This window comes from Bombina bombina, chromosome 2 (genome assembly GCF_027579735.1).
Source record: "Bombina bombina isolate aBomBom1 chromosome 2, aBomBom1.pri, whole genome shotgun sequence".
NCBI lineage: Eukaryota > Metazoa > Chordata > Amphibia > Anura > Bombinatoridae > Bombina > Bombina bombina.
Window position 1 is genome coordinate 1,178,886,168 of NC_069500.1, and position 14,953 is coordinate 1,178,901,120.

Below are 14,953 nucleotides of genomic sequence, written 5' to 3' on the forward strand. Positions count from 1 at the left end.
AGAAAACTAACTAAAATGTTAAATCTCCCGTAACTGTCTAACCTGCCTCCCAAAAATAAGCCCGACACGTATACCCCTATATCTGCAATCCCCCCTCTCACTCTTAATAATAAATGTATTAACCCCTAAACCGCCATAGCCCACACCGCAATAAACCTATCCTTGTATTAACCCCTAAACCGCCGCTCCTGGAGCCCACCGCCACCTACATTATATGTATTAACCCCTAAACCGCCGCTCCCAGACCCCGCCACACCTAAATAAAGTGTTTAACCCCTAAACCGCCGCTCCCGGACTCCGCCGCCACCTACATTAAATTTATTAACCCCTAATCTGACCCCACTACACTGCCGCCACCTACATTAAATTTATTAACCCCAATCTGACCCCCCCTACACCGCCGCCACCTACATTAAATGTATTACCCCCTAAACCTAAGTCTAACCCTAACACCCCCCAAACAATTATTATTTAAATAAATATAAATAATATTACTATTATTAACTAAATTATTCCTATTTAAAACTAAATACTTACCTATAAAATAAACCCTAAGATAGCTACAATATAATTAATAATTACATTGTAGCTATTTTAGGATTTATATTTATTTTACAGGCAACTTTGTATTTATTTTAACTAGGTACAATACTATTTAATAGCTACCTAGTTAAAATAATTACAAAATAACCTGTAAAATAAATCCTAACCTAAGTTACAAATACACCTAACACTACACTATCAATAAATTAATTAAATAAATTAACTACAATTATCTAAAATAAAATACAATTAAATAAACTAAACTATAGTACAAACCCCCCCACTAAATTACAAAAAATAAAAAAATATTACAAGAAGTTTAAACTAATTACACCTAATCTAAGACCCCTAATAAAATAAAAAAGCCCCCCAAAATAATAAAATGCCCTACCCTAAACTAAATTACAAATAGCCCTTAAAAGGGCCTTTTGCGGGGCATTGCCCCAAAGTAATCAGCTCTTTTACCTGTAAAAAAAAAAGAACAATCCCCCCCCACATTACAACCCACCACCCACACACCCCTACTCTAAAATCCACCCGATCCCCCCTTAAAAAAAACTAACACTACCCCATTGAAGATCACCCTACCTTGAGCCGTCTTCACCCAGCCGGGCCGAAGTCTTCATCCGATCCGGGCACAAGTGGTCCTCCAGCCGGGCAGAAGTCTTCATCCGATCGGGGCAGAAGATGTCCTCCATCCGGCAGAAATCTTTATCCAAGCGGCATCTTCTATCTTCATCTTTCCGGCGAGGAGCCGCTCCATCTTGAAGACATCCGACGCGGAGCATCCTTCCTGCACGATGACTACCCGACGAATGGCTGGTCCTTTAAATGATGTCATCCAAGATGGCGTCCCTCGAATTCCGATTGGCTGATAGGATTCTATCTTGGATGACGTCATTTAAAGGACCAGCCATTCGTCGGGTAGTCGTCGTGCAGGAAGGATGCTCCGCGTCGGATGTCTTCAAGATGGAGCCGCTCCTCGCCGGAAGGATGAAGATAGAAGATGCCGCTTGGATGAAGATTTCTGCTGGATGGAGGACCTCTTCTGCCCCGATCGGATGAAGACTTCTGCCCGGCTGGAGGACCACTTGTGCCCGGATCGGATGAAGAGTTCGGCCCGGCTGGGTGAAGGCGGCTCAAGGTAGGGTGATCTTCAATGGGGTAGTGTTAGTTTTTTTTTAAGGGGGGATCGGGTGGGTTTTAGAGTAGGGGTGTGTGGGTGGTGAGTTGTAATGTTGGGGGGGATTGTTTTTTTTTTACAGGTAAAAGAGCTGATTACTTTGGGGCAATGCCCCGCAAAAGGCCCTTTTAAGGGCTATTTGTAATTTAGTTTAGGGTAGGGCATTTTATTATTTTGGGGGGCTTTTTTATTTTATTAGGGGGATTAGATTAGGTGTAATTAGTTTAAACTTCTTGTAATATTTTTTTATTTTTTGTAATTTAGTGGGGGGGTTTGTACTATAGTTTAGTTTATTTAATTGTATTTTATTTTAGATAATTGTAGTTAATTTATTTAATTAATTTATTGATAGTGTATTGTTAGGTGTATTTGTAACTTAGGCTAGGATTTATTTTACAGGTAATTTTGTAATTATTTTAACTAGGTAGCTATTAAATAGTTATTAACTATTTAATAGCTATTGTACCTAGTTAAAATAAATACAAAGTTGCCTGTAAAATAAAAATAAATCCTAAAATAGCTACAATGTAATTATTAATTATATTGTAGCTATCTTAGGGTTTATTTTATAGGTAAGTATTTAGTTTTAAATAGGAATAATTTAGTTAATAATAGTAATATTATTTATATTTATTTAAATAATAATTAAGTTAGGGGGGTGTTAGGGTTAGACTTAGATTTAGGGGTAATACATTTAATGTAGGTGGCGGCGGTGTAGGGGGGTCAGATTAAGGTTTAATACATTTAATGTAGGTGGCGGCAGGGTCCGGGAGCGGCGGTTTAGGGGTTAAACACTTTATTAGTTATTGCGGTGGGGGATTGCGGTTGACAGGTAGATAGACATTGCGCATGCGTTAGGTGTTAGTTTTTTTTTGGAAGGCATTTTAGGGAGTTACGGTGCTCCCATACTCAGCGCATGGCCTGCTACGGCTGTATTTTATGGCGAGGTGAAAATGGAGTAAGATTTCTCCATTTTCGCCATGTAAGGCCTTGCGCTGGATATTGGATACCAAATTGCGCGTCTTTTATATGTTAGTCTATGGGTAAAAAACTACATCCGACGGGTGAAATATATGAGCGTAACTTGTATGCTACGCTGTATATAGGATACCAAACGCGCGCAAAAACCAGCATCGCCGGCTTTTGCGGGCGACGCTGCATAGCAGATGGAGCCCATAGTGCTCAAGACATGTGCGCACATGGAAAGCAGCTAAGTTTTTTTAACCAATAATATAAAGACCAAAATTTGATTAAAAAAAAATTTGGTTCCAATTGACTTCTGTTGTTGTGTGATCTATCTAAATAATGAAACTTTAATTTATCATTTCAATGTCCCTATTAATACACTATTTTATCTACTCAATATACGTTTTACAATATAAATATTCATTTAATACTAAGCAAAAGAAATAAAAAGTTAAATTAGCTTGATATATCTGGATTTAACATTGACTTTTAAAGCAAAACAACCTTCAGAAAGAATATAGTGAGAGAGAGAGGTCTCCTTTATGAACAAAGTTGAAGGCAAAAAAATTCATTTCAAGTACTAAGTGCTTTGTGTTCCTCTAGATATACAAGTTCAAAGGGTAGAAAGTAGATACAATGGAGACCGCTGTTGTGGTTGATGTCTGATTTATCTCTTTTATCTTGGTATCGCCTTCCCTAATTACTAACTACTTACGCTTTTTACTTACAGATTAAAATGCTTATAAACGTGTTAAAGAATATAAAAGAATACAAAAAATGCAAATGATTTAACCTCATGCTTGCTGTACCTAACAGGAACATATTCTGCTTGCTCATTGTATGGTTTTAGCATTTTAACCCCTTTACTATCAAGGAGGCTATAATGCATTTTTATAGATTTTATAGCATATTGACATAGCTCTATAAATCTAGTTTACTGGGTTACTGAAGCATGCAGCACCTTAGATTATTTAAAGTCATTAGACGGGATAAGAAGGATCCTTTCTTTCCTTTTTCCTTCTCTTCTTTATCGCTCTTCTTTCTTTTTTTTCTTTCTTTTCTTTCTATCTTTCTATCTTTCTTTCCTTCTCTTTCTTTCTTTCTCTCCTCTTCTTTCTTTCTCTCCTCTTCTTTCTTTCTCTCCTCTTCTTTCTTTCTCTCCTCTTCTCTCTTACTTTCTCTCTCTTCTTTCTTTCTCTTCTCTCTTCTCTCTCTCTCTCTCTTTCTCTCTCTCTCTCTCTCTCTATCTCTTTATTTCTTTCTCTCTCTCTCTCTCTCTCTCTCTCTCTCTCTCTCTCTCTCTCTCTCTCTCTCTCTCTCTCTCTCTCTCTCTCTCTCTCTCTCTCTTTCTTTCTCTCTCACTTTCTCTCTCTTCTTTCTTTCTCTTCTTTCTTTCTCTCTCTTTCTTCACACACTGGGATTGTGCTGATGACTTATTTCTGTGTATAATCTATTTGTAAAATAAAAATATCTCCATTTTATGCACTCCTGTGAGACTCAACTTGTACATAATATATAATTGTAGATGTCAGACAATGAGATTTTATCTGAAACGTGATCTCATCTTTCTTACAGATATTTTAGAGTTGCTGTTCTTCCGTCCTCAAATGACTCAAGCTGCCTCTTCCGGACCAAAGTCTATCCTGCTACTGAAACTGTATTATTTAACGAGTTATTTCGAGTATCAATTTCACAGAGCACCTTGCAGCAAAAGACCCTAAGAGTGGATATTTGCTCAGTTGGTATAACCCATCAAGAGGAATGCCTGGTATATATGTTTTGTATTTCCACATTCTTCACACTTTGAATTGTTCACTTTGCAACTGAGAACACTTGAAATCTATTCTGAATGAAGTGGATTTTTATTTGTGCAGTCATTGTATAATTCAGACGTGCACAGCATGCTGCAAACATTACGCCGCAGTATTCTAGTCATGAAATAAGCGCTATTTGCCAATTAGGAGTTATGCTAGTTAGTCAGGAAATCAACTGTTTTCAGTGTAACTTGCAACAAAAATGATTTAAAGACCATGATCCCCTACACGTACAACTGCTATAGCCCAAACTAAAACAAAAAAATGTTAAATATGGCATATGCTCTGAGGTGAGCAGTACTTCTACTGTGTTTTTTTTTTTTTTTTTTTTTTGGGTGGGGGTTAAAAACACAGTGGTGTAGGGTTGTTAGTCTTAAAATTGCATGCTGTAACAAATTAGAGCATGTTTATTTTTTTATTTTTTTTTAAAGGGACACTGAACCTACATTTTTTATTTCATGATTCAGATAGAGCATAACATTTTAAGCAACTTTCTAATTTAATTCTTTTTTTAATTTTTCTTCATGCTCTTGCTATGTAAATCTTAGTATCCAGCCCATTTTAGGTTCAGCACCATAGATAGTGCTTGCTTATTGGAGGCTTACATTTACCCACCAATAAGCAAGCATAACCCAGGTTCTCAACCTAAAATGGGCCGGCTCCTATGCATCACATTTCTGTTTTTTTAATAAAGATAGCAAGAGAAAGAAGAAAATTTGATAATAGGAGTAAATTAGAAAGTTGCTTAAAATTGCATGCTTTATCTGAATCATGAAAGAAAAAAAATGGGTTTAGTGTCATTTTAACTATTATGGCCCTTTAATAAAGCTGATAAATACAAATCTATGTATCTAAAACATTTACTTGTCTTACCCATTTTTTGGTTCCATTGTATTATTTTAAATTCTCTTGTTTACTAAATGTATCATTCTTTTATATTCTGACAGCAAATTAAAAAAAAACTGGAGAAGGCAATAATATAAAAAAAGGAATGTTTGCTGCTTTTTATACCTATCTTTAAAATGTATCGTACATAACTGTAAATTTAGTACAAATTGCATGTAACTGTGAATTATCCTATTATATAAAAGGCCAAGTGTGTTTATCCGAAGCTGTCATGCGCAGTAGAGTGTATATATAGCCTTACAGCAAAGTAAGGGGGCGCTAGTGATAATATAGATAGTGATATTAATCTATATACTCTTTAAAAAATGCAAATTGGTAATTGTGTATACAATACAAATAAAAAAAATAAAACAAAATAAAAGAAAAATGAAATAAAATCCTCTCAAATGAGGGAAGTCCAAATATAATTACAAAATCAAGGCAAAAATAAGTCCTTTTCAAAACCAAGTGGAAAAGCCCTGTGGTGGCTGCCTCCTCCTCGCCGACTGGTCCGGGTATAACTATGAGGAATAAAAGAAAATAGAGGGGCGCCTCATGTGTAGGATCAACAGATATAAAAATCAGTAATAACAGTAGTAGAGCCAAATGGGTACTCACACACTTCACAAGCACACCAATGTGCTGGTAGTAGCAGGCTGCAGATTCAAATAGGTGTGGCAGCTCACCTCTCAGGTAGTACTGTGATGCTGGAGATGGAAAAGGAGACACAAAAAAAAAGCACTACATGTGCAGACTGTTAAAGATATAACAAACAATATTTTCAGTGGTACAGATGGTTACTCACATACTCTATGAGCACACTTATGTGCTGGTAGAAACAAGCTGCAAATTTTAGGCAGGTGTAGCAGCTCACCCCAGATCAGATTTCTTAATGCTGTAATCAAATGGCTCCAATAGGTAACACAAAGTCCCAAAAAGGTAGAGAGACTCTTATGTATCAGCAGGGCAGTAGGTAGGTAAAGATATCCACTCAAAGGCATATTTCCAGTAAATTACAAATATTTATTAAAAACAAAAGTTAAAAAACACAACAGAACAATTGCTGTGTTAGGTGGATAAAAAAGGGGTTGACAGTGACCCCAATAATGCAACGCGTTTCTCGGTTTTGCACCGTTTCATCAGGCATAAAATTGTTCTTATTCCTACCTCTCCTGCCTCTGCTTTATATAGCCAGCTAACAAACATTATCCTCCTTTCAGAGGGGTGTGTTTAACAATTAATCACTGACACCTGTCTAAGGTGGCTAGTCTCCTAATTACAAAATGTTAAGGAAATCCAATGTACTTATATATGCAATAAAACTGTCTTTTTGTTGTTTATGATATACGTGTATATGTACAAAAGCGTGGCCGGACTTTTGGCCGACGGACATTTTGCCGACGGACATTTGGCTGAAACACAAGTGGCTGTCAGATAACAGTCCGGCCACGAGATAGATAGATTTGATAGATAGATAGATACATAGATTAGATAGATAGATCAATAGATGCAATAGATACATTTGATAGATACGATAGATAGATAGATTTGATAGATAAATAGATAGATTTGATAGATAGATAGATAATTTCCCAGACAGAGAATTACAAAACGTGCGGCCTAGGACCCATGGTAAGGTTCCCAGAGGCAGTTGCGGCGCCCGAGGCTCTGATTAGAACAGAGCACTCTGGAACGTATCTGCCCTCGGCCGAAATCGGAACATTCTTTAGCTTTCTGTCTGTCAGCCAAATGTCCGTCGGCCAAATGTCCGTCTGCCAAATGTCCTTCTGCCAAATGTCCTTTTGCATTTTGTCAGAGCACCGTACAAAAGACTAGCTTTCTATCTGATATACGTATGTGTATAAGTGTAAGGGGGATTTTCTTTCTAATCCATCTATTCTATAGATCTCCCAACAGTGATAGTCTATTCCTATACTATATATGTTATATGGCTCATCCATCAGTAATATTTCCCTATATTAATTCCCTAGATTAATTGGCAGGGGTGCATATGAATTTTAAACTCTGTGAGTTTTTTTTCCTATATCTAGAAATATTCATAGCCAGAAACTTTTTACAAAATAATCTGTTCTCTTAATAATATGTCCTAACGTTATACTTTATAGGTATTAATGGGGGTTTCTATACTACGGTAATTTTACCAATGCTGCACTCCACAAGCAGCATATATGAAATTTACAGCGAAACATTAACCCAATATTGACTTGGCTCAACTAAATGGTATGCACTGTATTATAAATAGTGCCCTAGTGTTCCGATTTCTTTAGATAAATTTATAATTTTTATAATTACATAGTATATTCGATCCCAAAATGTGATAAAAATCACACATAATAAATATCAAAATAAACCACGATTGTGGAGCAAAACACAGTCTAAAATCTAGTATATAAATACGAGAAAATCAAATTTATGTTGATAAATCTTGGAGTAATGCATAAAGTAGCATATGGTGAATATTAATATGGTGTATAATATAACATAATATGTCTCAAAGTGTGATGTTGCAACTAAATGTGACAGTAATATAAAGGTGATTAGACCATCTAATGTGATAAAAATGTGTCAAGATAATCTATTTATAAATTCAAAGAAAATACTTATTCACTAAAGATTAAAACTGTAACTAAAAATACTAACACTAAAGTGATTCCTAACTCTAAGTGTCCTCTATATGAGAAAAAAAAAAAATATATATATATAAAAATAAATAATAAAAAAAATAAAACTGAGTGTTGTGTACATATATATTAATAATAATGAAACAACCACACCTGTAATTCGGGTGTGGAAATTTTTTTAAACTAGTTAAGGAAACTATTGTTTAAAAGGCCGCCAGATCTAATACCTCGTTCAGGCCAGAGGGAAACAAAGACTGGAATTTGAATATCCAGTATGTTTCCCTCTGGCGCAGGCGAGTGTATGTTATTTTTATTATTTATTTTTTTATGTATATATATATATATATATATATATATATATATATATATATATATATATATATATATATATATATATATATATATTTTAGTATTAGTATTTTTTAGTTACAGTTTCAATCTTTAATGAATAAGTATTTTCTTTGAATTTATAAATAGATTATCTTGACACATTTTTATCACATTAGATGATCGAATCACCTTTATATTACTGTCACATTTAGTTGCAACATCACATTTTGAGACATATTATGTTATATTATACACCATATTAATATTCACCATATGCTACTTTATGCATTACTGCAAGATTTATCAACATAAATTTGATTTTTTTGTATTTATATACTAGATTTTAGACTGTGTTTTGCTCCACAATTGTGATTTATTTTGATATTTATTATGTGTGATTTTTATCACACTTTGGGATCGAATATACTATGTAATTATAAAAATTACAAATTTATCTAAAGAAATCAGGAACACTAGGGCACTATTTATAATACAGTGCATACCATTTAGTTGAGCCAAGTTAATATTGGGTTAATGTTTCGCTGTAAATTTCATATATGCTGCTTGTGGAGTGCAGCATTGGTAAAATTACCGTAGTATAGAAACCCCCATTAATACCTATAAAGTATAATGTTAGGACATATTATTAAGAGAACAGATTATTTTGTAAAAAGTTTCTGGCTATGAATATTTCTAGATATAGGAAAAAACCCCCACAGAGGTTAAAATTCATATGCACCCCTGCCAATTAATATAGGGAATTAATATAGGGAAATATTACTGATGGATGAGCCATATAACATATATAGTATAGGAATAGACTATCACTGTTGGGAGATCTATAGAATAGATGGATTAGAAAGAAAATCCCCCTTACACTTATACACATACGTATATCAGATAGAAAGCTAGTCTTTTGTACATATACATGTATATCATAAACAACAGTTTTCTTGCATATATAAGTGCATTGGATTTCCTTAACGTTTTGTAATTAGGAGACTAGCCACCTTAGACAGGTGTCAGTGATTAATTGTTAAACACACCCCTCTGAAAGGAGGATAATGTTTGTTAGCTGGCTATATAAAGCAGAGGCAGGAGAGGTAGGAATAAGAACAATTTTATGCCTGATGAAACGGTGCAAAACCGAGAAACGCGTTGCATTATTGGGGTCACTGTTAACCCCTTTTTCTCCTGTTAAGTGTAGTCAGTCCACAGGTCATCCATTACTTATGGGATTATAACTCCTCCCTAACAGGAAGTGCAAGAGGATCACCCAAGCAGAGCTGCTATATAGCTCCTCCCCTCTACGTCATACCCAGTCATTCTCTTGCACCTAACTAATAGATAGGATGTGTGAGAGGAGTGTGGTTATTACATTTAGTTTTTATTTCTTCAATCAAAAGTTTGTTGTTTTAAACGGCACCGGAGTGTGTTGTTTTTTCTCAGGCAGTATTAGAAGAAGAATCTACCTGAGTTTTGTGTATGATCTTAGCGGACGTAACTAAGATCCATTTGCTGTTCTCGGCCATTCTGAGGAGTGAGGTAACTTCAGAACAGGGGACAGCGGGCAGGGTTCACCTGCAAAGAGGTATGTTGCAGTATATTATTTTCTAAGGAATGGAATTGACTGAGAAAATACTGCTAATACCGATATAATGTAAGTACAGCCTTAAATGCAGTAGTAGCAACTGGTATCAGGCTGTTATGTATGTATGTTGGCACTGAGGTATTTCTGGGGAATGGCACTTCACTAAGAAAATACTGTATACATATAACTTATAGCCTTTCTGCAGTGAGAGCGACTAGCAACAGGCTTTTAATATCATTTCATATATTTATATTAAAACGTTTACTGGCAGGTTAATCGGTTTTTTTTCTCTGAGGTACTTGGTGAAAAATTTTATGGGCATTATTTTCCACTTGGCTGTCGTTTATTTTGAATAAAATCAGTTTACTGAGCTTCCCCACTGTTGTATTATGAGTGGGAGGGGCCTATTTTGGCGCTTTTACTACGCATTAAAAATTCAGTCACAGTCTTCCTTATTCTCCCTGCATGATCCAGGACGTCTCTACAGAGCTCAGGGGTCTCCAAAACTAGTTTGAGGGAGGTAATCACTCACAGCAGACCTGTGAGACTGTGCTTTGACTGTGATAAAAACGTTATATATTTTATTATCCGTTTTTGGTATTAAGGGGTTAATAATCCATTTGCTAATGGGTGCAATCCTTTGCTAAATTTATGCATTTCATCTGAAAAACTGATTGCTATAACTAATCCGGTTCATTGTTATTTCAACTGTGACAGTTTTTTGTGTGCTTCTTAAAGGCACAGTAACGTTTTTTATATTGCTTGTAAATTTATTGAAAAGTATTTTCCAAGCTTGCTAGGCTAATTGCTAGTTTGTTTAAACATGTCTGACACAGAGGAATCTCTTTGTGCAATATGTTCAAAGGCCAATGTGGAGCCCAATAGAAATTTATGTACTAATTGCATTGATGCTACTTTAAATAAAAGTCAATCTGTACATGTTAATAAAAATTCACCAGACAACGAGGGGGAAGTTATGCCGACTAACTTGCCTCACGTGTCAGTACCTGCATCTCCCGCTCAGGAGGTGCGTGATATTGTAACGCCAAGTACATCAGGGCGGCCATTACAAATCACTTTGCAAGACATGGCTAATGTTATGACTGAAGTTTTATCTAAATTGCCAGAACTTAGGGGTAAACGAGACCACTCTGGGGTGAGAACAGAGTGCGCTGATAATACTAGGGCCATGTCTGATACTGCGTCACAATTTGCAGAACATGAAGACGGAGAGCTTCATTCTGTGGGTGACGGATCTGATCCAAATAAACTGGATTCAGACATTTCAAATTTTAAATTTAAGCTTGAGAACCTCCGTGTGTTACTAGGGGAGGTGTTAGCGGCTCTGAATGATTGTAACACGGTTGCAATCCCAGAGAAAATATGTAGGTTGGATAAATATTTTGCGGTACCAACGTGTACTGACGTTTTTCCTATACCTAAAAGACTTACTGAAATTGTTAACAAGGAGTGGGATAGACCCGGTGTGCCTTTCTCACCCCCTCCTATATTCAGAAAAATGTTTCCAATAGACGCCACCACACGGGACTTATGGCAGACGGTCCCTAAGGTGGAGGGAGCAGTTTCTACTTTAGCTAAGCGTACCACTATCCCGGTGGAGGATAGCTTTGCCTTTTCAGATCCAATGGATAAAAAGTTAGAGGGTTACCTTAAGAAAATGTTTGTTCAACAAGGTTTTATATTGCAACCCCTTGCATGCATTGCGCCGGTCACGGCGGCGGCGGCATTCTGGTTTGAGTCTCTGGAAGAGACCCTTGAAACAGCTCCATTGGATGAGATTACAAACAAGCTTAAAGCCCTTAAGCTAGCTAATTAATTTATTTCTGATGCCGTAGTACATCTAACTAAGCTTACGGCTAAGAATTCCGGATTCGCCATTCAGGCGCGCAGAGCGCTGTGGCTAAAATCCTGGTCAGCCGATGTGACTTCTAAATCTAAATTGCTTAACATACCTTTCAAAGGGCAGACATTATTCGGGCCCGGTTTGAAAGAAATTATCGCTGACATTACTGGAGGTAAGGGCCATGCCCTGCCTCAAGACAGAGCCAAACTAAGGGCTAGACAGTCTAATTTTCGTGCCTTTCGTAACTTCAAGGCAGGAGCAGCATCAACTTCCTCCGCTCCAAAACAGGAAGGAACTGTTACTCGCTACAGACAGGGCTGGAAACCTAACCAGACCTGGAACAAGGGCAAGCAGGCCAGAAAACCTGCTGCTGCCCCTAAGACAGCATGAAGTGAGGGCCCCCAATCCGGAAACGGATCTAGTAGGGGGCAGACTTTCTCTCTTCGCCCAGGCTTGGGCAAGAGATGTCCAGGATCCCTGGGCGTTAGAGATCATATCTCAGGGATATCTTCTGGACTTCAAAGCTTCTCCTCCAAAAGGGAGATTTCATCTTTCAAGGTTGTCAACAAACCAGATAAAGAAAGAGGCGTTTCTACGCTGTGTACAAGATTTTTTACTAATGGGAGTGATCCACCCGGTTCCGCGGTCGGAACACGGACAGGGGTTTTACTCAAATCTGTTTGTGGTTCCCAAGAAAGAAGGAACCTTCAGACCAATCTTGGATTTAAAGATCCTAAACAAATTCCTAAGAGTTCCATCGTTCAAAATGGAAACTATTCGGACAATCTTACCCATGATCCAAAAGGGTCAGTACATGACCACAGTGGATTTAAAGGATGCCTACCTTCACATACCGATTCACAAAGATCATTACCGGTACCTAAGGTTTGCCTTTCTAGACAGGCATTACCAGTTTGTAGCTCTTCCCTTCGGGTTAGCTACTGCTCCAAGAATCTTTACAAAGGTTCTGGGGTCTCTTGTGGCGGTACTAAGACCGCGAGGAATATCGGTAGCTCCGTACCTAGACGACATTCTGATACAAGCGTCAAGTTTTTCCAAACTGCCAAGTCTCATACAGAGTTAGTACTGGCATTTCTAAGGTCACATGGGTGGAAAGTGAACGAAGAAAAGAGTTCTCTATTGCCACTCACAAGAGTTCTCTTCTTAGGGACTCTTATAGATTCTGTAGAAATGAAGATTTATCTGACAGAGGTCAGGTTAACAAAACTTCTAAATGCTTGCCGGGTCCTTCATTCCATTCCACGCCCGTCAGTGGCTCAATGCATGGAGGTAATCGGCTTAATGGTAGCGGCAATGGACATAGTACCCTTTGCACGCCTGCATCTCAGACCACTACAATTGTGCATGCTAAGTCAGTGGAATGGGGACTACTCAGATTTGTCCCCTATGCTGAATCTGGATCAAGAGACCAGAAATTCTCTTCTATGGTGGCTCTCTCGGCCACATCTATCCAAGGGGATGCCTTTCAGCAGGCCAGATTGGACAATTGTAACAACAGACGCCAGCCTGATAGGTTGGGGCGCTGTCTGGAATTCCCTGAAGACTCAGGGATCTTGGACTCAGGAGGAGAGTCTCCTTCCCATAAATATTCTGGAATTAAGAGCAGTTTTCAATGCCCTTCTGGCTTGGCCTCAGTTAGCAACTCTGAAGGTTCATCAGGTTTCAGTCGGACAACATCACGACTGTGGCTTACATCAACCATCAGGGAGGGACAAGGAGTTCCCTAGCAATGATGGAAGTCTCAAAGATAATTCACTGGGCAGAGTCTCACTCTTGCCACCTATCAGCGATCCACATCCCAGGCGTGGAGAACTGGGAAGCGGATTATCTAAGTCGCCAGACTTTTCATCCGGGGGAGTGGGAACTTCATCCGGAGGTCTTTGCCCAAATTCTTCGGCGTTGGGGCAAACCAGATCTGGATCTCATGGCGTCTCGCCAGAACGCCAAACTTCCTTATTACGGATCCAGGTCCAGAGACCCGGGAGCGGTTCTGATAGATGCTCTGACAGCACCTTGGGTCTTCAACATGGCTTATGTGTTTCCACCCTTCCCGATGCTTCCTCGATTGATTGCCAGGATCAAACAGGAGAGAGCATCAGTGATTCTAATAGCGCCTGCGTGGCCACGCAGGACCTGGTATGCAGACCTAGTGGACATGTCGTCCTGTCCACCATGGTCTCTACCTCTGAGACAGGACCTTCTGGTGCAGGGTCCTTTCAAACATCCAAATCTAATTTCTCTGAGGCTGAATGCATGGAGATTGAACGCTTGATTCTATCAAAGCGTGGATTCTCGGAGTCAGTGATTGATACCTTGATACAGGCTAGGAAGCCTGTTACCAGGAAGATTTACCATAAAATATGGCGCAAATACTTGCATTGGTGCGAATCCAAGAGTTACTCATGGAGTAAGGTTAGGATTCCTAGGATATTGTCCTTTCTACAAGAAGGTTTAGAAAAGGGTTTATCCGCTAGTTCGTTAAAGGGACAGATCTTTGTCCATCCTTTTACACAAACGTCTGTCAGAAGTTCCAGACGTTCAGGCTTTTTGTCAGGCTTTGGCCAGGATTAAGCCTGTGTTTAAAACGGTTGCTCCGCCATGGAGTTTAAACTTAGTTCTTAACGTTTTACAGGGTGTTCCGTTTGAACCCCTTCATTCCATTGATATCAAACTGTTATCTTGGAAAGTTCTGTTTTTAATGGCTATTTCCTCGGCTCGAAGAGTCTCTGAGTTATCTGCCTTACATTGTGATTCTCCTTATCTGATTTTCCATTCAGATAAGGTAGTTCTGCGTACTAAACCTGGGTTCTTACCTAAGGTAGTTACCAACAGGAATATCAATCAAGAGATTGTTGTTCCATCATTGTGCCCTAACCCTTCTTCAAAGAAGGAACGACTTCTGCACAATCTGGACGTTGTCCGCGCCCTGAAATTTTATTTACAGGCAACTAAAGATTTTCGACAAACTTCTTCCCTGTTTGTCGTGTATTCTGGACAGAGGAGAGGTCAAAAGGCTTCGGCCACCTCTCTCTCTTTTTGGCTTCGTAGCATAATACGTTTAGCCTATGAGACTGCTGGACAGCAGCCTCCTGAAAGAATTACAGCTCATTCTAC

General features: G+C 38.2%; 1 protein-coding gene across 1 annotated transcript in view; it reads left to right on the forward strand.

Annotated features, from left to right (window-relative positions):
• WWC2 (WW and C2 domain containing 2) overlaps window positions 1-14,953 on the forward strand; it is a 538,330-nt gene that overhangs the window by 417,328 nt on the left and 106,049 nt on the right. Inside the window, 1 exon segment of the mRNA XM_053700248.1 lies at window positions 4,268-4,460. Within this exon segment, the coding sequence (XP_053556223.1) occupies window positions 4,268-4,460 (193 nt within the window).